Source organism: Vitis riparia, chromosome 8 (assembly GCF_004353265.1).
Source record: "Vitis riparia cultivar Riparia Gloire de Montpellier isolate 1030 chromosome 8, EGFV_Vit.rip_1.0, whole genome shotgun sequence".
NCBI lineage: Eukaryota > Viridiplantae > Streptophyta > Magnoliopsida > Vitales > Vitaceae > Vitis > Vitis riparia.
In genome coordinates this window covers 18,630,551-18,648,305 of record NC_048438.1, presented here as the reverse complement: position 1 = coordinate 18,648,305, position 17,755 = coordinate 18,630,551, and the positions used below count along the sequence as shown (strand labels likewise).

The following is a 17,755-nucleotide window of genomic DNA, read 5'->3' as shown; positions in this document are numbered from 1 at the left end:
GGTATGTAAAACTGCCGGAAGCAGAGGTCTAGTTGGACAAGTAGAATGGAAATGAAAAGATATAAATTAAATAATCAGATATGAGTAAAATGGAATTACAATCTATAAGCTTCTCGCAAAAGCCAAGGACCAGCACCAAACTCAAGATGCAAAATTAGGAGAGGATCTTTACAGCAAGGGAGGGAATTGTCCATAATCTATTGTTCTCAATTGTTCTCAAATAGATACAGCATCCCATCCAATCGGTATTCAATAGATCATACACAATATCAATTATGAGATGTCATGCATGGAGGGTAAAGTGGTAAGCATCCAAAAGAATTTAAAATAGAGAAGAAAAGAAGCTGGAAAGGACATAAAATAATATGATAGATGCGGAGGGCATAGAATATTGAATGGCTGAGGTGGATCAAGACCATGCAACGAATGAGTAACAAAAGACAAAAAAACTCAACACGGGAGCACCATCCTGTTTGGACACTGGGCCAGGATGGCACCAACTCCAGCCACTACTTTTGTCGAAAGGGTAGATTGACTTGGAGGTGATGGTCATAGGTCACTCCTCCTTCACATCATTATTTTAAGGGCGCAGTGACCTAAGAAGAAAGAGCACTAGGGTTCAAAGATTAGTTAGGCAACATATAAAGACTCAAGGCCCATAGGATCACTTGGTCCTACCCCAATAAATCCAACAGCAAATGGCCCAACTGCAAACAAAGCTCTTCAATATCTACCTGGTTCTTTTAATTTAAAAATGAAGAGCTCCTTTAGGTGTCATATAGGATAGATACCTAGCTACCTCATATAACACACGTTTGTAAAATATTCGTATTTAGTTTTATTAGTACAAAAATGCTTCTGAGGTCAACCGCTAGCTGTAATGCATGGATAAGCTTATTTTATGCGTCGAGATGATGAAGTCTGTGACATGTGAAGAGTGATGTATTCAATTCATTTTTCTTTTCTGCAGTTTCCTGGAAATTAAATGAACAATTGATTTAAATCTATATGTTAATATTGTAGGCTCATTAAGTAGACATAGTCATTCATTAATGGTGGATACTCTGATATAAGAATGCAAGAATGATTCTTGCAGATAAGTACGTGAATGTTTAAGTGTTGATCATATTATCTCCAAAACGATGAGCAGATATATAACATGTCACCAACTGACCAGAGGGTTGCTTTGCATTTTAGTCGGAATATATATATATATGTGCTATAATATGTTTCATATTTACTGTTTGGTCTGTTGGTCCGACGTATCCACAAACCCAAAAGTCATCTAAAATACATGAAGCTAGCACAAATGTATATATACCAATTAATGAGATAGCTTTATTTAATACGTCCCAGACCATGCAGGTGCATGTTTTCATATTTCATATACGAGTCAATGGAAAGTTGATATCCAATGACAGCCTCTGAAACTATAAAATTAATTGACTTATTTATGCTGACCAAATGCTAATTGAATTAAGCTCTATGCTTGCTAATCAAACAGGTCCAAGCGGGCTCCAAGAGAGGATCGATCTCAATGCACGGTACAGCTCCTAAAGCGCCTTTTTCTGAAGCTCGGGCCAATCTGATGATCACCTGATCAATATATATGAGGTGTTTAGGCATGCAACTTAAATAGTTTGAGTTTTAAGTCATATATAAACTACTAATCAAGTACATTAAAGTAGTCTGGCTGCTTCAGGCATCGTCCCAAGTCAAACACGAATTGAAATTTGGTTGATGTTTTCCAAGTCAAGTCATTGTTCAAGCCTACAGATAGATCAAGCTGGGTCACTGAGACAAATTACACTGTTGCCGGTCTGCCCAATGATTTGTCCCGAAGTTAACGAGTGATAGTAATCTGCTGAGAATAATGAATAAGAACAAGGATAAATACGTACGTGGTAATACTCAATTTTTCAATCAAAATCACCATAAAAGTCATCAAGGCAAAAGGTGGATAAGGACTGACCAGTTCTTCCCATGACAGCTTCAACCTCTGGCCCTCAACTTTTGAGATTTAGTCCTTAGAATTCTCTGGATGATGCGTGAGCTTCACGAGAAAGTCATAGAATGAATAGTTAGATCCGGTACTCATCAGAATACGTATCCATAATAATTGAAGAAATTATAAAGGCTCATTTAGGTCATTAAGACAGCCTAGGAATGCATAGTTTGTGGTAAGCAGTAAAAAATGGCCGAAACAACCCACCGAATTGCCTGGAGTTCTGACCAATGTTGTCGCTAACACTAGCCCCCAACAAACTAAATAAAGAGAATTAATCAAAATATTTGAGATTGAGAGGGAGAGGACAAGCATAAAACCCATAAAATTGTAATATTCGAGTGAATAGGAAAGGGACCCTACTCAAGCTGAGGTGAGTACCAAAAGTCAGCCATGGCATTCCACCATTTATATAAAGAGACAGATTCACTCTCAAGGTAGGTCCTAGGAAAGAGGACAGTGCATTATAGTTGAAATTTTGTGGCTATCTTATTGGGGGTTGCTGACCCTACCATCTCGTGCTGTGACTGTGCGCAGTCAACGGTTTTGTTATAGAGAACCAGTCTTGAATGGAATTCACAAACCGCAGACCCCATTTTCTTTTTCATAAAACTTGCTACTGTTGCACCATTCGAATCGCTTGATTCTTTCTTATAAATACACCTACTCCTCTTCAAAATCTGCACTCTTCGTTCTCAGTCCGTGTATATCCTTGTTCTACCTCTTTCAAGTTTTTTTACTAGAAGGTAAGTGGGGGAGTCACCTTTATTCCTAGTCCAAATTCTCTTTTCTTTTCTCTATTTTTCACCTACACGCAGAAAAGATTGGTGTATTACATTCTTTTTTTCAAATATTTATGTGTTTCAGGTGGTGTTTGATATATACTACATGTCTCCTGCAATGGGAATAACAACTGAGAGTAAGCAGGAGAATGATCCCTTAGAAAGCCACTACCAGAAAGGAGTGAAGCACCTTTGTGAAAATGGGATTTCAAAAGTTCCTAACAAGTACATATTGCCTGTCTCTGAACGACCCAGTTCGGATAATGGAGTACCCAATGCAGCCGAGCTTAATCTGAATTTGCCCGTAATCGATTTTGCTGAGTTGCAAGGTTCCAATAGGTCCCAAGTCCTCAAGTCTATCGCTAATGCTTGTGAAGAATATGGGTTTTTTCAGGTGGGGGTATTGCTCAGTTCAAAATCATTTTGCCTAAAACTATGATTTGAATTTTCTCCAGACATATAGCTGAATTGGAACTTACAAAATATGGGCTGTTTCTGGATTAATGCAGTTGGTAAATCATGGTATTTCCAGCGATATCATCAGCAGCATGATTGACGCGAGCCAAAGGTTCTTTGATCTCCCCATGGAAGAAAGAGCCAAGTACATGTCTGCAGATATGTGCTCGCCAGTTCGATATGGAACTAGCTTCAACCAGACCAAAGATGGTGTTTTTTGTTGGCGAGACTTCTTGAAGCTAATGTGTCATCCCTTATCAGATGTCCTTCCTCAATGGCCATCTTCTCCCGTGGACTTTAGGTGAGACTTGAGAGCTCAGCTCAGAATAAACCAGAAAAACAATATATATGTTAACATATGACTAATATATATATATAATTTGTTGTTTTTATATATATAATATATTAATTAATAGGAAATTGGCTGTTACTTACTCCAAAGAAACCAAGTACTTGTTTCTAACGCTCATGGAGGCCATCCTAGAGAGCTTGGGACTATGTGGAGACACCAAGAAAAAGACAGGAGAAGAAGATGATGACATTTTAAAAAAATTCCAGGATGGGAGCCAGCTCATGGTTGTTAACTGCTACCCGCCGTGTCCGGAACCCGAACTCACACTAGGAATGCCTCCACATTCTGATTATGGATTCCTTACTCTCCTTCTACAAGATGATATTCAGGGTTTACAGATACAGTTCAAAGGAAAATGGTTAACAGTTGAACCACTTGCCAATTCTTTTGTCATCAACATCGGCGACCACCTTGAGGTAGGTCCATCAAATTAATTACCATTCACGATTTGATGCTTTTTCTTTTTTTCTTTTTCCTTTTTCCTTTTTCCTTTGCTTAACCATGTGTATATATGACTTGGTTTGTATCAGATCTTTAGCAATGGGAAGTACAAGAGTGTGTTGCATAGAGTAGTTGTGAATTCAACAAAGCCTCGTATTTCGGTTGCTTCTTTGCACAGTCTTCCCTTCAAGTGCATGGTAAAACCGGCCCCCCAGCTCATCAGCCAAGAAAATCCAAGGCATTACAAGGACACAGATTTTGCTAGCTTTCTGGACTACATTTCTTCCTGTGAGCCCAAGAGGAAGAATTTCCTGGAGTCTCGGAAATTGAGTTGAAGTCTGAGAAATATTATTATGTAGTTTGACTTTTGTGGCCTCAATTATTTAGCAGTGGTTGTGGAAATGTATAAGTGATTTCATGAGCAAGTATAGGAATGATCGATTAAAGTTTCTTACCACTTCCCTCATGTCCTACCTTCGGGCTAATTGTAAAATCCAGTTCCAATTGTGTTGGTACCGTCAGGCGCATTCATTGAATAAGGCTGGAAGAAGCTAGAAAGAGAAACAAAATTCTAGCAACATGCATCTATTATTGGAAGCATACAATTATTAAACATCAAACATCAAACATCAAACATCATGTCCCAATACATTAATCAATATGTTGGCTGCTTTCAATTACTCCATATTCGTGTCAGATCAACTAATTAATATGGGTTGACTTCAATTAATTCTCTGTGCTCTCCTTAGATCTCTTATTTAAAAAACTAATAGGAAGGCGCGCAAGTATACTGCTCCTTTCTGGAGACTTTCATACCTTCTTTTTAGTATTCAATAATGGAGTGAGAAATGAACAAGGGAGCCTTAAGGTCATGGAGTTACAAATAAGATGATGAGTATGACCTGGTTGTCCATAATGAATGTCTAATAGAAATGAAATCGCTCCATTCTCCTTTTCATTTAACAAAACCTGTTGCTTTTGCTTGAAATGAAGTTATTTGAATTCAACAACAAAGATGATTTCATCTTCGGCCAGACGATGAATGCATGTGAATTTGAGGGTTTCTATTTTATTCTAAAGCAGTCCGTTAACCTGGTAAGGTGCGTGAATCCGAGATGGAGGACTCAGGAAGGGTGGATCCTATAGTATGTACGAAAATCGTTACATAGCTCTGACTTGGACCCGGATAAGGTTCGTCTCAGCTGGGACCTGGTGGCTTAGGGGACTTGTAGGGAAGGCGAATCATGGCACTTCTCCAACAAGATGTACACCAACGAATTTAGAGAGACAATTTACATAAGAGGAATTAACCTACTTGATTTATCTTATTTATTTTCAAATACAAATGACATATTGTTAACTATTGTGATAACGTACGCTTTAATGCAAACAATATTAGATTAAGAACAAAAAAGATAAAATAATCACAACATAATATACGAGGTTTTAACATGATTCGACAAACCATGTTTACATTCACGAATGAAAGAGAATATTCTCACTATACCATAAATAATTTTATAAAGGATAAAACCAAATACAACGATTGAGTTTTAAAAATATTTTATGTTTTCCTACCCTTTGTATTTACATCTTGAATCACAAGTTTTCTCACTCCATTAAATATCTCTCGTTTTTCTTCATGTGTCTATTCAGCTCATATAATTTTGACAAATTCATCTCTATCTCATGACCTATTCTTTTTATAATTTATAATATTTATAAAGATATTTATAATAATTATCCTTATTTTACAAAAAAATATAATATTATAATAATATATCAACGTAAGATACATCGATTAAAAATTTAGGTCACTTCCTAACAATTACTCCTTATAATAATAAGAAACTCGTTTAAGAATATCTTCTATCAAGAAAGCATCAATTAACCTTCTAATTTTCTCAAAAATAGCATTTGAGTCGGTTCCAATATTACTAACCTTTGGGATAGATGTAATATATTTTATAAAAACTTGTTTGAATTAGTGTGTTCAAATAAATAATATTATGATAGCTTTTGCAATAGAATAAAAAAACAAAACAAATTTCAAATATATAAATGCAATTTTGAAAACTTGTGATTAGAGAAGGTTTGAGAATCAGGCTTTCCATGTGAAGGACCGAGCCAAGGCAGTAGGGAATGGAATTGATTGTAGTAGGTGATTTATAACTGATAAAGAAATTAAGCAAATTTCAGGAAAAAGTAGGGATAATAGGACTTGAAATTGCAGCAAAAATCAAAGGGCAAAATTATAAGCCACATTGAGAAACCCAATCTATACAGGCGGCAGCAGTGGCTATGGTGATTGTTGAGAGAGTGAGGTGGAGAGAGCAGTAAGGTCTTCCAAGGCTAATTCTCGGTCCCCAGACCCAGAGCCATTATTACAAACATGCCTAGTTTGATGTCTCTCTCTTCTTTCGCACTCCTCACACCCCCTACCTTCAACTTCAAACCCACCACACTCCCTCCTAATCCCTCACTTCCCTATCTCTCCATAACATGTTCCTCAGACAACAACCCTAAACCAACCAGAAGCAGCTCCTGGGTGAGCCCTGACTGGCTGACCTCTCTGAGCCGGTCTCTCACCATGGGCCAAGACGACTCCGGTATACCCATGGCCACTGCTAAACTGGATGACGTGTCTGAGCTCCTGGGTGGTGCCCTCTTCCTTCCTTTGTTCAGATGGATGAATATGTACGGACCCATTTACCGGCTCGCCGCCGGGCCCCGCAATTTTGTGGTTGTCAGTGACCCGGCTATTGCTAAGCATGTTCTGAGGAATTATGGCAAATACGCCAAGGGTCTCGTGGCCGAGGTTTCGGAATTTTTGTTCGGATCGGGTTTTGCCATTGCGGAAGGCGAGCTTTGGACGGTACTCCCCTGCTGCTTCGCTTGGTTTTTTTTGTGTATAAAGTTGTTATAATTTATTACGGTGATGTATAAGGGCTTATGATCAACAGCCTCTATGCTCCATTGGCTTCTGAAAATTGTAGGAGAAAAGAAGGGATCCGAATTTTTTTATCTTTTGTTTGTCACATTATTTGTAACGAAGAAAACAAATGCTTCCATTCAACTGAGTTGGGTATACAATTTGGATTATTTAATGTGAATTATTATTATTATTATTTTTTATGTTTTGGAAGCCATAACAATATAAAAAGCATAAGAATCTTTGATATCTTCTCCTTGTGCTTTCAGCTCTTTACTATCTCTTAATTCATTCCCATGTCAATTTAGTTTTTGTCGACTTAAAGAATCAATGGAGCCCAAATTTTATTTTCCTGTCAAGTTAAATCAGCTCCTAAAATAATGTTTGATGTTACTTTGAATTTTTAGTTTAGAAGCTTTCAATAATTGTGAATGAATATTTAAGGGTTGTTCTTGCTTCTTTAGTGTTGCTCTGTCAGAATAAAAATCTGATTTCTGATAGGTGAGGCGCAGGGCTGTGGTTCCTTCTCTTCACAAGCGATACTTATCCATAATTGTTGATCGGGTGTTTTGCAAATGTGCTGAGAGATTGGTAGAGAATCTTAGAACTGATGCACTCAATGGCAGTGCTGTAAACATGGAGGAGAAGTTTTCTCAATTGACTCTGGATGTCATCGGTCTATCTGTGTTCAACTACAATTTTGATTCACTTACTGCTGATAGTCCTGTTATTGATGCAGTTTACACTGCATTGAAAGAGGCTGAGGCTCGATCAACTGACCTTTTACCATACTGGAAGGCAATTCCTAACTCACACCCTTTCTTACCTTTTTTCTTTGTTATTTTGACAATTATACTAGGCCAATTTTGTTCATGTTGCAGGTCAAAGCTTTGTGTAAGATAATCCCTAGACAAATAAAAGCTGAAGAATCAGTAACAGTAATAAGGAAAACTGTAGAAGAACTTATTGCTAAGTGCAAAGAAATTGTGGAAAGAGAGGGTGAGAGGATTGATGAGGATGAATATGTTAATGACTCAGATCCAAGCATCCTTCGTTTCTTGCTTGCTAGCAGAGAAGAGGTCTGTTTATGATTTTCAATTGTACTTCTTTGAACTCTGGCATTTTTCTCTTGTTGTGATTGTTTTTGACTTTAGTGTTGAGATTGCAAATTTGCATTGAAGTGGACAAAAGCAATTCTATATCCTCTGGGAGCTAGACTACTTCAACCTGCTCTAGAAGTGTCAAGGGCATATGTAGATTCCCAGATAAAACAGATATGTAGATTTAAAGCATGTGTAAAACAAGTCATAAGCAGAAAAAGCAATAAAGTAAATTAAAATGTGGGAAAAGGGGAGATAAGGAAAATAAAAGACACGCACACAATAGGGACTATACTGTCAAGTGAAGAACTATGATGTAGTCAATATTGGGCTTTGGTTTCCAAGGTGTCTTGAGATTTACTGCTTCTGTTCAAACCTGATCCAATATCAGATTTATTGTTTCCAGCTTGCTTTATTTTCATAGATTTAACATAATGGTGCTGTATATCTTAGGTTTCAAGTGTGCAGTTACGAGATGACCTTTTATCAATGTTGGTTGCTGGGCATGAGACCACTGGTTCAGTGTTGACTTGGACATTATATCTTTTAAGTAAGGTATCATTACAATCATCATGTTTCTCTTTACAACGTTTTCCCTTCTATTAGTAAAGAAGATGTTGCCACTTTGTATGTTGAATTGCAAAGATAAATTCTCTAAGTTTCTGGTCTAAAGTAAACAGTGAAATGTGGAACAGGACAATAGTATTTATTTATTTATAATAAGTAAACAGGTATTGTATTAATAAAAAGGTATACACGACGTATACATATACAGAAAACCAATAGGGTTGATAACATAACCACACCCTACGGGGTATTTATTCACTTATTTATATTTATGGAATAAGGTATTTATCATATGAACTTTATCACAATTAATTTCTCACATATATTGAACCAAAGGAAGGCAAACCACTTGAGCTTGGGTCAGCCATGAGTCAAATATAGATTTAGTAAATGCAAGAAAAAAAATATTCGAAAAGATATAATGGATTCAATCTTGCTCAGCTCTAGGGGGTTTCAATAGAACAATGTATTTAAATCACCCCAAGGTTGCTGGGTCTTTTTCTTTTAGAATTTGTATGGGCTTTAACTTATCATATAAAAAGAAAAAAAAGAAAAAGAAAAAGCAGAAAAAGATAAAAAGGAAAAAAAGAAAAAAGAAAAGTTATGTAGAGTTTGAAACAATGACACAGACAATAGACATTAGATCAAATGGTTCAGATGGCAAGAAACATTGGCCTATCAGAGTATAACTTATGTGACTGGGGGTTTCTATTGAAAATGAGAAATCATAATTAGGGGCATTGAAATTGTTTGCTGGATATATACTTGCAAAAATTATGGTATTTCTTGTCATGTTTAATCTATTTATGGCCTATTCATTTTCAATGATAATGTTTGTCGTGTGTATAAAGTGAAAGGCTTTTACAAGAGCTGGTTTGTGGTGCTCAATCAGTAACCCAAACACCAAGGTTGTTTGTATAATAATATCATTTTTTTTTTTTGTGTAAGATTTATGTTTTTATCACTCTCAGGAATTTAGATAAACTATTTGTGTTTGGTGACAGATTTCTTTCTGGCATTCAATCTATCTAAAGCCACGTCTTTGATTGAGGCATTTATTTTTTTAACTTATTGCATTAATGACTTTATGTCCCTTCAATCATTTGCTCAAGTTTGTACAATCTTTACCATGTATCTAATAATACATATACTTGACATTTTGCTGAAATGTAAAGCTGGAGATTGGTTCAATTGAAAAGGGCTATGGATTAGCTGCCTATTGTTCACAAATGTTTTCATGCAGAACTCTTCTTCTCTGATGAAAGCACAAGAAGAGGTCGACAGGGTTTTACAGGGAAGGTCTCCCTCGTATGAAGATATAAAGGATCTCAAGTTCTTAACACGTTGCATAAATGAGTCCATGCGTCTATACCCTCATCCTCCTGTAGGTGCAACCCTGCATCCTTCAAGTTGACTGAATCATAATACAATTTTTTTCTGTGAAGATATTTTCTTGCGGGTGTCAGCATTTCTTATTTGTTGTAGGTTTTGATAAGAAGAGCTAAAGTCGCTGATGTGCTTCCTGGAAATTACAAGGTCAATGCTGGTCAAGATATAATGATTTCAGTATATAATATCCATCACTCCTCTCAGGTGTCTCCTTATATACTATCTCTCTTTAACGTTTGTTTTAATGGATCAAGTGTAATTTCTTTAATTCAAGCTGCTTCTTACAAGTAAAGACCTTTGCTTTCTGCTGCATTTTGATGAATTCTATTTAGTAACTCAGTAATTAGCATTCTCTAAATTTAGTTCCTTATCAGCTACCAAGTTTCAAAGTTCCCCTCTTCACAAATTCTGAATATGGAAGAATTAAGCCTGATTCATATATTGAACTTTCTACTCTAGATTCTTGGTGTACAAGAAGTTTCCTTTTCAATCCATGATGCATGCTTTTAGAGGATGCTGAATTTCCATTCCTTTGTTTTCTAGTTAAATAATTTTTCCTTCTACTTTTATCACTGTAAATGTACACAAGGTCTGGGAAAGAGCAGAAGATTTTCTGCCAGAAAGATTCGACTTAGAAGGTCCTGTGCCTAATGAAACAAATACAGATTTCAGGTATTTATTTTTTCCAAGTCCTTTCAAGATGCCAAGCTTATCCACCTTCTCATTTTTCTGTGGTTTTGAGGTTTGATTCTTGGAAATCAGAGCTATTTATTGGGCATACAGCCCAAAAATAATGCTTTGCTTTTATGTTTCCTCTTATTCTAATTCCAGAAAATATGTTGTAGATTCATTCCATTTAGTGGGGGCCCACGTAAGTGTGTTGGTGATCAGTTTGCTTTGCTGGAAGCGATTGTTGCACTTGCAATCTTTGTGCAGCACATGAATTTTGAGCTGGTTCCTGATCAGAATATTAGCATGACTACCGGGGCAACCATTCATACAACAAATGTAATATTCTTGACATACACTTATGTTCCTCAATGCACCAGTACTCATGACACAGCCTAATTAGGATTCCAAACCTGAGTTAAATAATAGTACTGTAGCAGTATCATACATTTCCCTAGCCCCTATCAGAGACACAAAAAGAGAAGGCAAATTTACGTATCTGATTAGGATCTGAATGTGATAAAAAAAACATTTATAGAGATTTTTTCGGAACTCTTGCTTGGTAATATCTGGATAGGAACACTGTCTAGTCAAAGTCAAACATACCCAATCTAATAGAGATAAAAAAGAAAAAATGAAAAAAAAAAAGATCAGGCATACAGTTGCTTGTGAATCTGTAAATGTCTTCTTATATCTTGGATCCAAGAATACTCTGTGTTCGAACTTGATTACTCCAACACAGGCCTGAAAAATGCTTGAACTTTATATGATGCACTGTTTGAGCTGAACAAATAAAAATATGTTTAACCTGTTCACAAAATGACGCCCTAAAATTTGATTCATACCTGATTCTTAACTCTTGATATATGAACATAGTTATCCAAATAATGTGTTTTTTTGTTGCAGGGCTTGTACATGAAATTGACTCAAAGGCAAATTCCATCTGCATTTGTTCCAACATCTTCTAGGTAAAATCGTAAATTTTATATCCAAGTGATAATGTTCTGATTCTTTTCATTCATCACTAAAAATGTTTATACTTCTGTTGTTGAGTGTATAACAATTAATAGCAATCAGTAAACAATGCTGTCTTCCATATTGGTAGAGGATTTCTGGTGTGGTAAGAACATTTGTTTGTTAGGTGTTGGGTGTTATACACTTGGGGAAACTGAAAGTATGGCATCAGAATTTAGGCCTCCACATGCATGAACATCCATAGAAATATTGATCCCAAATTTAGCCCAAACATCCCAAATTTTCCCAATCGAACACACATTTGGAAGAGATTAATAATATGAAAAAAGAAATGATTTATAATTCAATTCAAGAAAGTGATGAATTACAAGTGCTTACAATTGGACATGGCAAGGATGTTAAAATGCTACCATCTTCAATATCAAACATATAGAGATATCTATCTTCAAATTCTATAAAATAGATAGAATTTTTTCTAATTCCGGTTCAACAACATCAAAACATCTGCCTGTGGACTTCTCAAGAAATATTGATCGTTCCCCTATGTTTCTCACCTCCACTAACTCCATGTTGGAGAAATCTATTCAAAAAATTTCAAAATCAATATCCTCTTCCAAAAATCTGGCATAGTTTTGAGTATATCTTATGAACTAGCAAGAGCTCACCATGAGATTCCATCAGGTAACATTTTAGTCTTCTTGGTAGAATCTGCTCATCCCTTATCAATGGCCAAAATTGAATAGATGAACCTTCAAAATCAGCAACTACCAATTTGCAACCTATTAGAGTTGTGTCATAAATCTTAGATAAACGTCTCCATCCCCATGCTGAAATTCTTCATCCTCAAGTCCAAGTTCTTCATTTTCATTTTCTACGTAAATTTCTTCATCATCATGTTGAAACTCAAACTCAAGTTCTTCATTGATTTCCTCATTGTCATACTAGAATTCTTCATCCTCAAATCCAAGTTCTTCATTCTCATTTTCTGTGTAACTTTCTTCATCATCATATTGAAATTCTTCATCCTCGAATTAAAGTTCTTCATTCTCATTTTCGGTGTAGCTTTCTTCATTATTGTATTCAAATTCTTCATCCTCAACTATCTACCTGAGATTGTCCCTTGGCCTGTAGGTCCTAACATAAGGTTAAAATTCTAGCTCTTCTAGAGTAATATCTCACTGATGGCTCAGGCCCCTATGAAAGAAGGCCTTCTTTGCCCTCCACCTAAGCTATGCAAGAAAGACCCAAAGTCAATCCTAGGGAACAATGAAACTTCATAAGATTGTTTTGTCCAGGTTGTCTAGTGTAGGTAGTCTGCATCTTCACATACATGTGTCAGAACTTACCCAATAAGGGATTTCTCTACTTTAAAACCATTAAAGAATTCAATTTCTTCCTTCTCACTTTCTAGATATGTTTCTTGATCCATAAGCTTCAATTTGATACTCTTTTAATATATTCATTATCGCCGGGACGACAAGACAAAAAAAGGTCGGTTACGATGAACAAAATATGGCAATTGGGATCCTTTGGAGGCAATGATAAAATGCATATCATATAATTAAAAAGCCTAATGGAGGGAGCAGGATAGTCCCGGATGAACTAGGATTAAGAAGAAAACAATCATCTGATTGAATATCATGCATCACCAACCATCCATATGAAGAATAACATGGCAATTTTCCGCGCATCTCTGGAATGATTCTAACATAGTAGTGATTTTTAGATATGCTAAAAAAAGTTTGTCTTTGCTTATCCTTATCATGACAAAATAAAAGTCAAGGATGTGAATGTTTGTCTTTGTTTATCCTTTCCTTAACAAAATAAAAGTCAAGGATGTGATTGATCACAAAGTGGGAAAAGTTGATGTTGTTTTATGGAGGCTACTTGCATATCTTTTATATTTTCAAATAAGCAAAGAATATTCTGAATTTTCAAATTAATCTATATATAAGCGAACCTGGTGCCTGTGCCAATGCAAATAGGTCTTCTTGAGGCCTTATAAACATGAGACGTGTGCACATATCATATCCTTATCCCTTTTGGTCTTTGCTTCTGTTAATTCATGATCCCATACCAAATACGAACTTTATAAAATTACCAATTCTTAATTGCATAGGAAAATTATCCTCTTTAAAGAAAATATTCAAATATAAAAAATTTAAAAGAAAATTCTCAAGAAATATTTAGGAAAATGTAGTGATTATGTGATATGAAAAATATAAGGAAAATTGAAATTTAACTCAAACATGAGGGAAGGTGATTGAAATTTACCTGAAAATATGCAAGCAAAAACGAAATTAAAAATATTATTATTATTTTTAGCTAAACATTATCATTAAAAAATTAAATATTTTGATAACAAATTACTTTATCACAAAATAGCCATGCGTTTTTTTTTGGCTTTCTTCACACCTTTCATCTTTGTTTGTGGGTGTGTTTGGATTTTACACCACTCTAAATGGTAAATACCTGTCAGGCCGCAGAGGTTGAAATTGAATGAAGCAACTAATCATATATATCATAACTAAGAAGAAACTTGAGAGGTCTTCAAGCTTTTGTTGGGTCTTCTGTCTTCGTCATGGCCAGATGTTAGACGTCCTTGCCGTCGCGTCAGAGAGCACGCCTAGGTGGGCCAAGGGGGTGAAGGTGACCAACCCAAGAGAAAATATGAATTTATTACAGGAAGTTAATGATGGTCGGATGATAAAGTTATGATTATAAAATGAATTAAAGATACAACCAAATAAGGTTGACACAGTAACCCATTCTAAAATGGCAAAAATTTAGAACGTGTGAAGTGTGATTAGTTCCTCCATTCAATTTCAAGTTTCAAAGTTTCAACTTTTGTGGGCTGCACAGGTGCCACAACTAGGTGCCATTTACCACTCAGAAGTCCCACAAATGAAAGATGGAAAATTAGGGGCAAACGACAAAACATAACCCTACTATAATTTTAGTATCCAAAAAAATGCATCGGAAGCATCGTCTGATAAATTGACCAAAACACCCTCCATAGGTGGAAAGTGGAAGGGACTCTCTCCTTCATCCAACCAAGGCCAAGAGAAGAGAGTGCAGTCTACAGAAAGAAAAAGAGGCAGTCATGGAAGACGAAACCTTGGAGAGCCGAAATCAAGCCAGATTGGCTATATTGGAGCTCACCAACATGATCAGTGTCCCTATGTGCCTCCACGCTATCGTACGCCTCAACGTCCCTGATGCCATCTGGCAAGGTGGCTCCAACGCTCCCCTCTCCGCCTCCCAGATCCTAACACGTGTCCTCCCCTCCGGTGATCCCCACAATCTCCAACGCATCCTCCGCCTTCTCACCACTTACGGCGTTTTCGCCGAGCACCTCCTAACCGACCCCTCCTCCGAGCAAGTCCTTCGGAAATACTCCCTCACCGACATCGGAAAAACGCTGGTCACCGATGCGGACGGCCTCTCCTACGGAGCGTATGTGCTGCAGCACTACCAGAAGGAGTTGATGACAGCGTGGCCATTGGTTCACGAGGCCGTTGTGGACTCCACCACCGAGCCCTTCGTCAAAGCCAACGGCGAGCCGGCCTATTCTTACTATGGTAAGAAACCAGAGATGAACGATCTGATGCAGAGGGCAATGTCGGGGGTATCCGTGCCCTTCATGAAGGCTATTTTGAACGGGTACAATGGGTTTGATGGAGTGCAACGATTGGTGGACGTTGGTGGGAGTGCAGGGGATTGTCTGAGGATGATCTTACAGAAACACACAAATATTAAGGAGGGGATAAACTTTGACTTGCCGGAGGTCGTAGCCAAGGCCCCAGACATTCCCGGTGAGAATATTAGAGTGTTTTTGAGATGGATAAGAGGAAGGTTTGAGTGTGGGAAATGGATGTAGAGTTAATCAGGGTCGTTGGATTTTTGCAGGTGTGACCCACGTTGGAGGTGACATGTTCAAATCTGTTCCTGATGGCGATGCTATCTTTATGAAGGTGCGTCCTGCTTTTCCCTTCTCATTTCTCACAGCAATATTTTAGACGTGCTTTTTCCAATTCCATTTTTGTCATTTCAACCCCGAAGAAGCATGATTCTTTTTCCTATCTTATTATAGTTGAATTGCTCAATATATTATAATATATTTTGAAAGTGAGGACTAGACTCACCAGAAGTTAAAACATTGGTTCCTTTGTAACCTTTCAGCTTTGGTTAGTATGTACATAAAAGAAGGTTGGGTACATTTGATTGATTCTAAATATTAAGTGATGTCTTCTCGAGAGGGAGGGTGGTTTGTCCTGTTTTCCCTTTGGCGGTCTTTCTTGTTTAGCGGTTATTAATTTATACATACTACCTTTTCAAAAAGGACAATTTGTCCAGAAGTAATGAGTTTGACACTGTTGAGGGCTGGTACCTGGGCCTTAAAATTTTTCAATATGTTGGCTCATCAAATCGATTCTCAAGTGAAGATTTGAAGATGCAAGCCAAGCCACCGCATGTATGGTGAGATTAGGTGTGGAGGGCAGCCTGGATCTAATGTTGTTCAGGAGGTAATTGTCAATTCAAGTATGAAACCCACTTTCCAATGGTCATACATGTTTAAGTTTAGTCGATTGGATCCCTCTTTTATTGGGATGGTTCCCTCTTTTTATGGCTTCATTTGGAAGGTATTAATCACTTATGTTTCAAGCTTAATGTTTGGTGTTACTGGATCTTGATACCAATACTCGCCCCCTGACACCATTTACACCTTATACGTGCGATTTTCCTTTCTTTTTTTTTTCTTTTTCCTAAGTATGTTGGCTTGGGAATATGCCTTTTAGCAGAAGAAGAAATGAAAATTATTGATATTAAGAGCCCCTCTACTCTTCTTTCTTTTAGCCATAAAAGTAACCAACCAATCTGGTTCAACATGAGATTGAACTTGAGAGGACACTGTAGTTAAATAATCATATCATATGAATTTTGATGATGCATTTGCAGCAAGGGGGCCTTGGTGCATATTTTTCTACTTTGGGACTTTTCTGAGGCTTAAAACTTCTGGAGTAATGAGTGAACATTTTTCACCCTCTTAGTGAGTCTAAATGAGCAGCGGACAAGAAAAAAGCTGGTTGAAATGGACATGATGATGGATGTTTTTTGGACTGGGTTTTTTGATGTGGTCCACAAATTGTGATGTGAGGTATATTTTGAGATTCTAAAGAACACTATATGCTACAGAGTGAGCATCAACACTCTTCCAGCCCCTTCTCAATAATGCTAATATCACATGTAAGCGTGTCTTGTGTTCCTGTGGTATTTTTTAACTTATATACTTTCTTAGTACACTCTGAATAGTGGTAGCTGTACTAGTTCCACGTGAAAATTTTTGAGCAGGTTTATTCAGGAAATGGAACTTACTTTCTTGACATTAAACTTATTCTTTTTAATTTTGTAATGTTAATTTGACAGTGGGTGTTGACAACTTGGACTGATGAAGAATGCAAGCTGATCATGAAGAACTGCTACAATGCACTACCGGTGGGTGGAAAGATGATAGCCTGCGAGCCAGTGCTGCCAAAGGAGTCAGACAATAGTCTTAGAACACGAGCCCTCTTGGAAGGAGACATCTTTGTCATGACAATCTACAGAGCCCAGGGTAAGCATAGGACTGAAGAAGAATTTAGGCAACTGGGTCTCTCTGCAGGTTTCCCCCATTTACAAGCATTCTATATCGACTATTTCTATACTGTCCTAGAGTTCCAAAAGTGATTTCCAGAAGTAAAATTCAACACCCAAGGAAATGGAATTCTCACATTGGGAGGCCCTAATCTGTTGCTCAGATTAATAAATCATGCATATTGTGCATCAAAACATTGCAGTAACTGTAGTAAGATGGGGTCATTTGTAGTTATTTATCAATTTCATTACTTGAGCTTTAATTAAAGAGATAACTAGAAGCTCCTCTTTAGATACCAAGGTGTAGTTTTGTACTGATTTTTGAACCCAAAAACCAGTCTTACCGTAACTTTGGTTACAAACTAGAGCTCTTCTTTTGGAGTTTGTGGAGCATCCCTTTCCTCTTAGAAAACTCTTTTCAAGAGTTGGTCAATTCTAAATTCAAAGTAAATC

General features: G+C 36.9%; 3 protein-coding genes across 6 annotated transcripts; all 3 read left to right on the top strand.

Annotated features, from left to right (window-relative positions):
* The first annotated feature begins 2,657 nt into the window (after positions 1–2,657).
* Positions 2,658–4,572, top strand: LOC117920872 (protein DMR6-LIKE OXYGENASE 2-like). The gene is made up of 5 exons (XM_034838540.1): positions 2,658–2,751; positions 2,873–3,181; positions 3,297–3,544; positions 3,660–4,011; positions 4,126–4,572. Exons 2-5 carry the CDS (start codon positions 2,894–2,896, stop codon positions 4,369–4,371), a joined length of 1,134 nt encoding a protein of 377 aa, XP_034694431.1. The 5' UTR covers positions 2,658–2,751; positions 2,873–2,893; the 3' UTR covers positions 4,372–4,572.
* Positions 4,573–6,174: 1,602 nt separating this feature from the next.
* Positions 6,175–14,887, top strand: LOC117920315 (carotene epsilon-monooxygenase, chloroplastic-like). 4 transcript variants are annotated; one of them, XM_034837757.1, is made up of 10 exons: positions 6,179–6,911; positions 7,470–7,766; positions 7,850–8,047; positions 8,522–8,623; positions 9,879–10,019; positions 10,121–10,228; positions 10,614–10,696; positions 10,870–11,032; positions 11,600–11,661; positions 14,688–14,887. In XM_034837757.1, the coding sequence occupies exons 1-10, from the start codon at positions 6,429–6,431 to the stop codon at positions 14,836–14,838; spliced, it is 1,788 nt and encodes a 595-aa protein (XP_034693648.1). In that variant the 5' UTR covers positions 6,179–6,428; the 3' UTR covers positions 14,839–14,887. The 4 variants fall into 4 exon arrangements, with proteins under 4 accessions (XP_034693651.1, XP_034693648.1, XP_034693649.1 ...); XM_034837758.1 differs by lacking the exon at positions 14,688–14,887 and adding an exon at positions 14,148–14,214 and having other exon boundaries at positions 6,180–6,911; XM_034837759.1 differs by lacking the exon at positions 14,688–14,887 and adding an exon at positions 14,531–14,666 and having other exon boundaries at positions 6,181–6,911.
* On the top strand, positions 14,850–17,395 carry LOC117920678 (caffeic acid 3-O-methyltransferase-like). Its single transcript, XM_034838273.1, has 3 exons — positions 14,850–15,483; positions 15,578–15,642; positions 17,096–17,395. Exons 1-3 carry the CDS (start codon positions 14,850–14,852, stop codon positions 17,393–17,395), a joined length of 999 nt encoding a protein of 332 aa, XP_034694164.1.
* The last annotated feature ends 360 nt before the right edge of the window (positions 17,396–17,755 follow it).

Bases quoted from the DNA above. Each gene is read 5' to 3' on its own strand.
- LOC117920678 (XM_034838273.1), top strand. From the start codon at position 14,850: ATGTGCCTCCACGCTATCGTACGCCTCAACGTCCCTGATGCCATCTGG. The intron at 15,484-15,577 runs GTGAGAATATTA...GGATTTTTGCAG, and splicing joins CAAGGCCCCAGACATTCCCG to GTGTGACCCACGTTGGAGGT. The intron at 15,643-17,095 runs GTGCGTCCTGCT...TTAATTTGACAG, and splicing joins GCGATGCTATCTTTATGAAG to TGGGTGTTGACAACTTGGAC.
- LOC117920315 (XM_034837757.1), top strand. From the start codon at position 6,429: ATGCCTAGTTTGATGTCTCTCTCTTCTTTCGCACTCCTCACACCCCCT. The intron at 8,624-9,878 runs GTATCATTACAA...GTTTTCATGCAG, and splicing joins CATTATATCTTTTAAGTAAG to AACTCTTCTTCTCTGATGAA. The intron at 10,020-10,120 runs GTAGGTGCAACC...TATTTGTTGTAG, and splicing joins GTCTATACCCTCATCCTCCT to GTTTTGATAAGAAGAGCTAA.
- LOC117920872 (XM_034838540.1), top strand. From the start codon at position 2,894: ATGTCTCCTGCAATGGGAATAACAACTGAGAGTAAGCAGGAGAATGAT. The intron at 3,182-3,296 runs GTGGGGGTATTG...GGATTAATGCAG, and splicing joins AAGAATATGGGTTTTTTCAG to TTGGTAAATCATGGTATTTC. The intron at 4,012-4,125 runs GTAGGTCCATCA...GGTTTGTATCAG, and splicing joins ACATCGGCGACCACCTTGAG to ATCTTTAGCAATGGGAAGTA.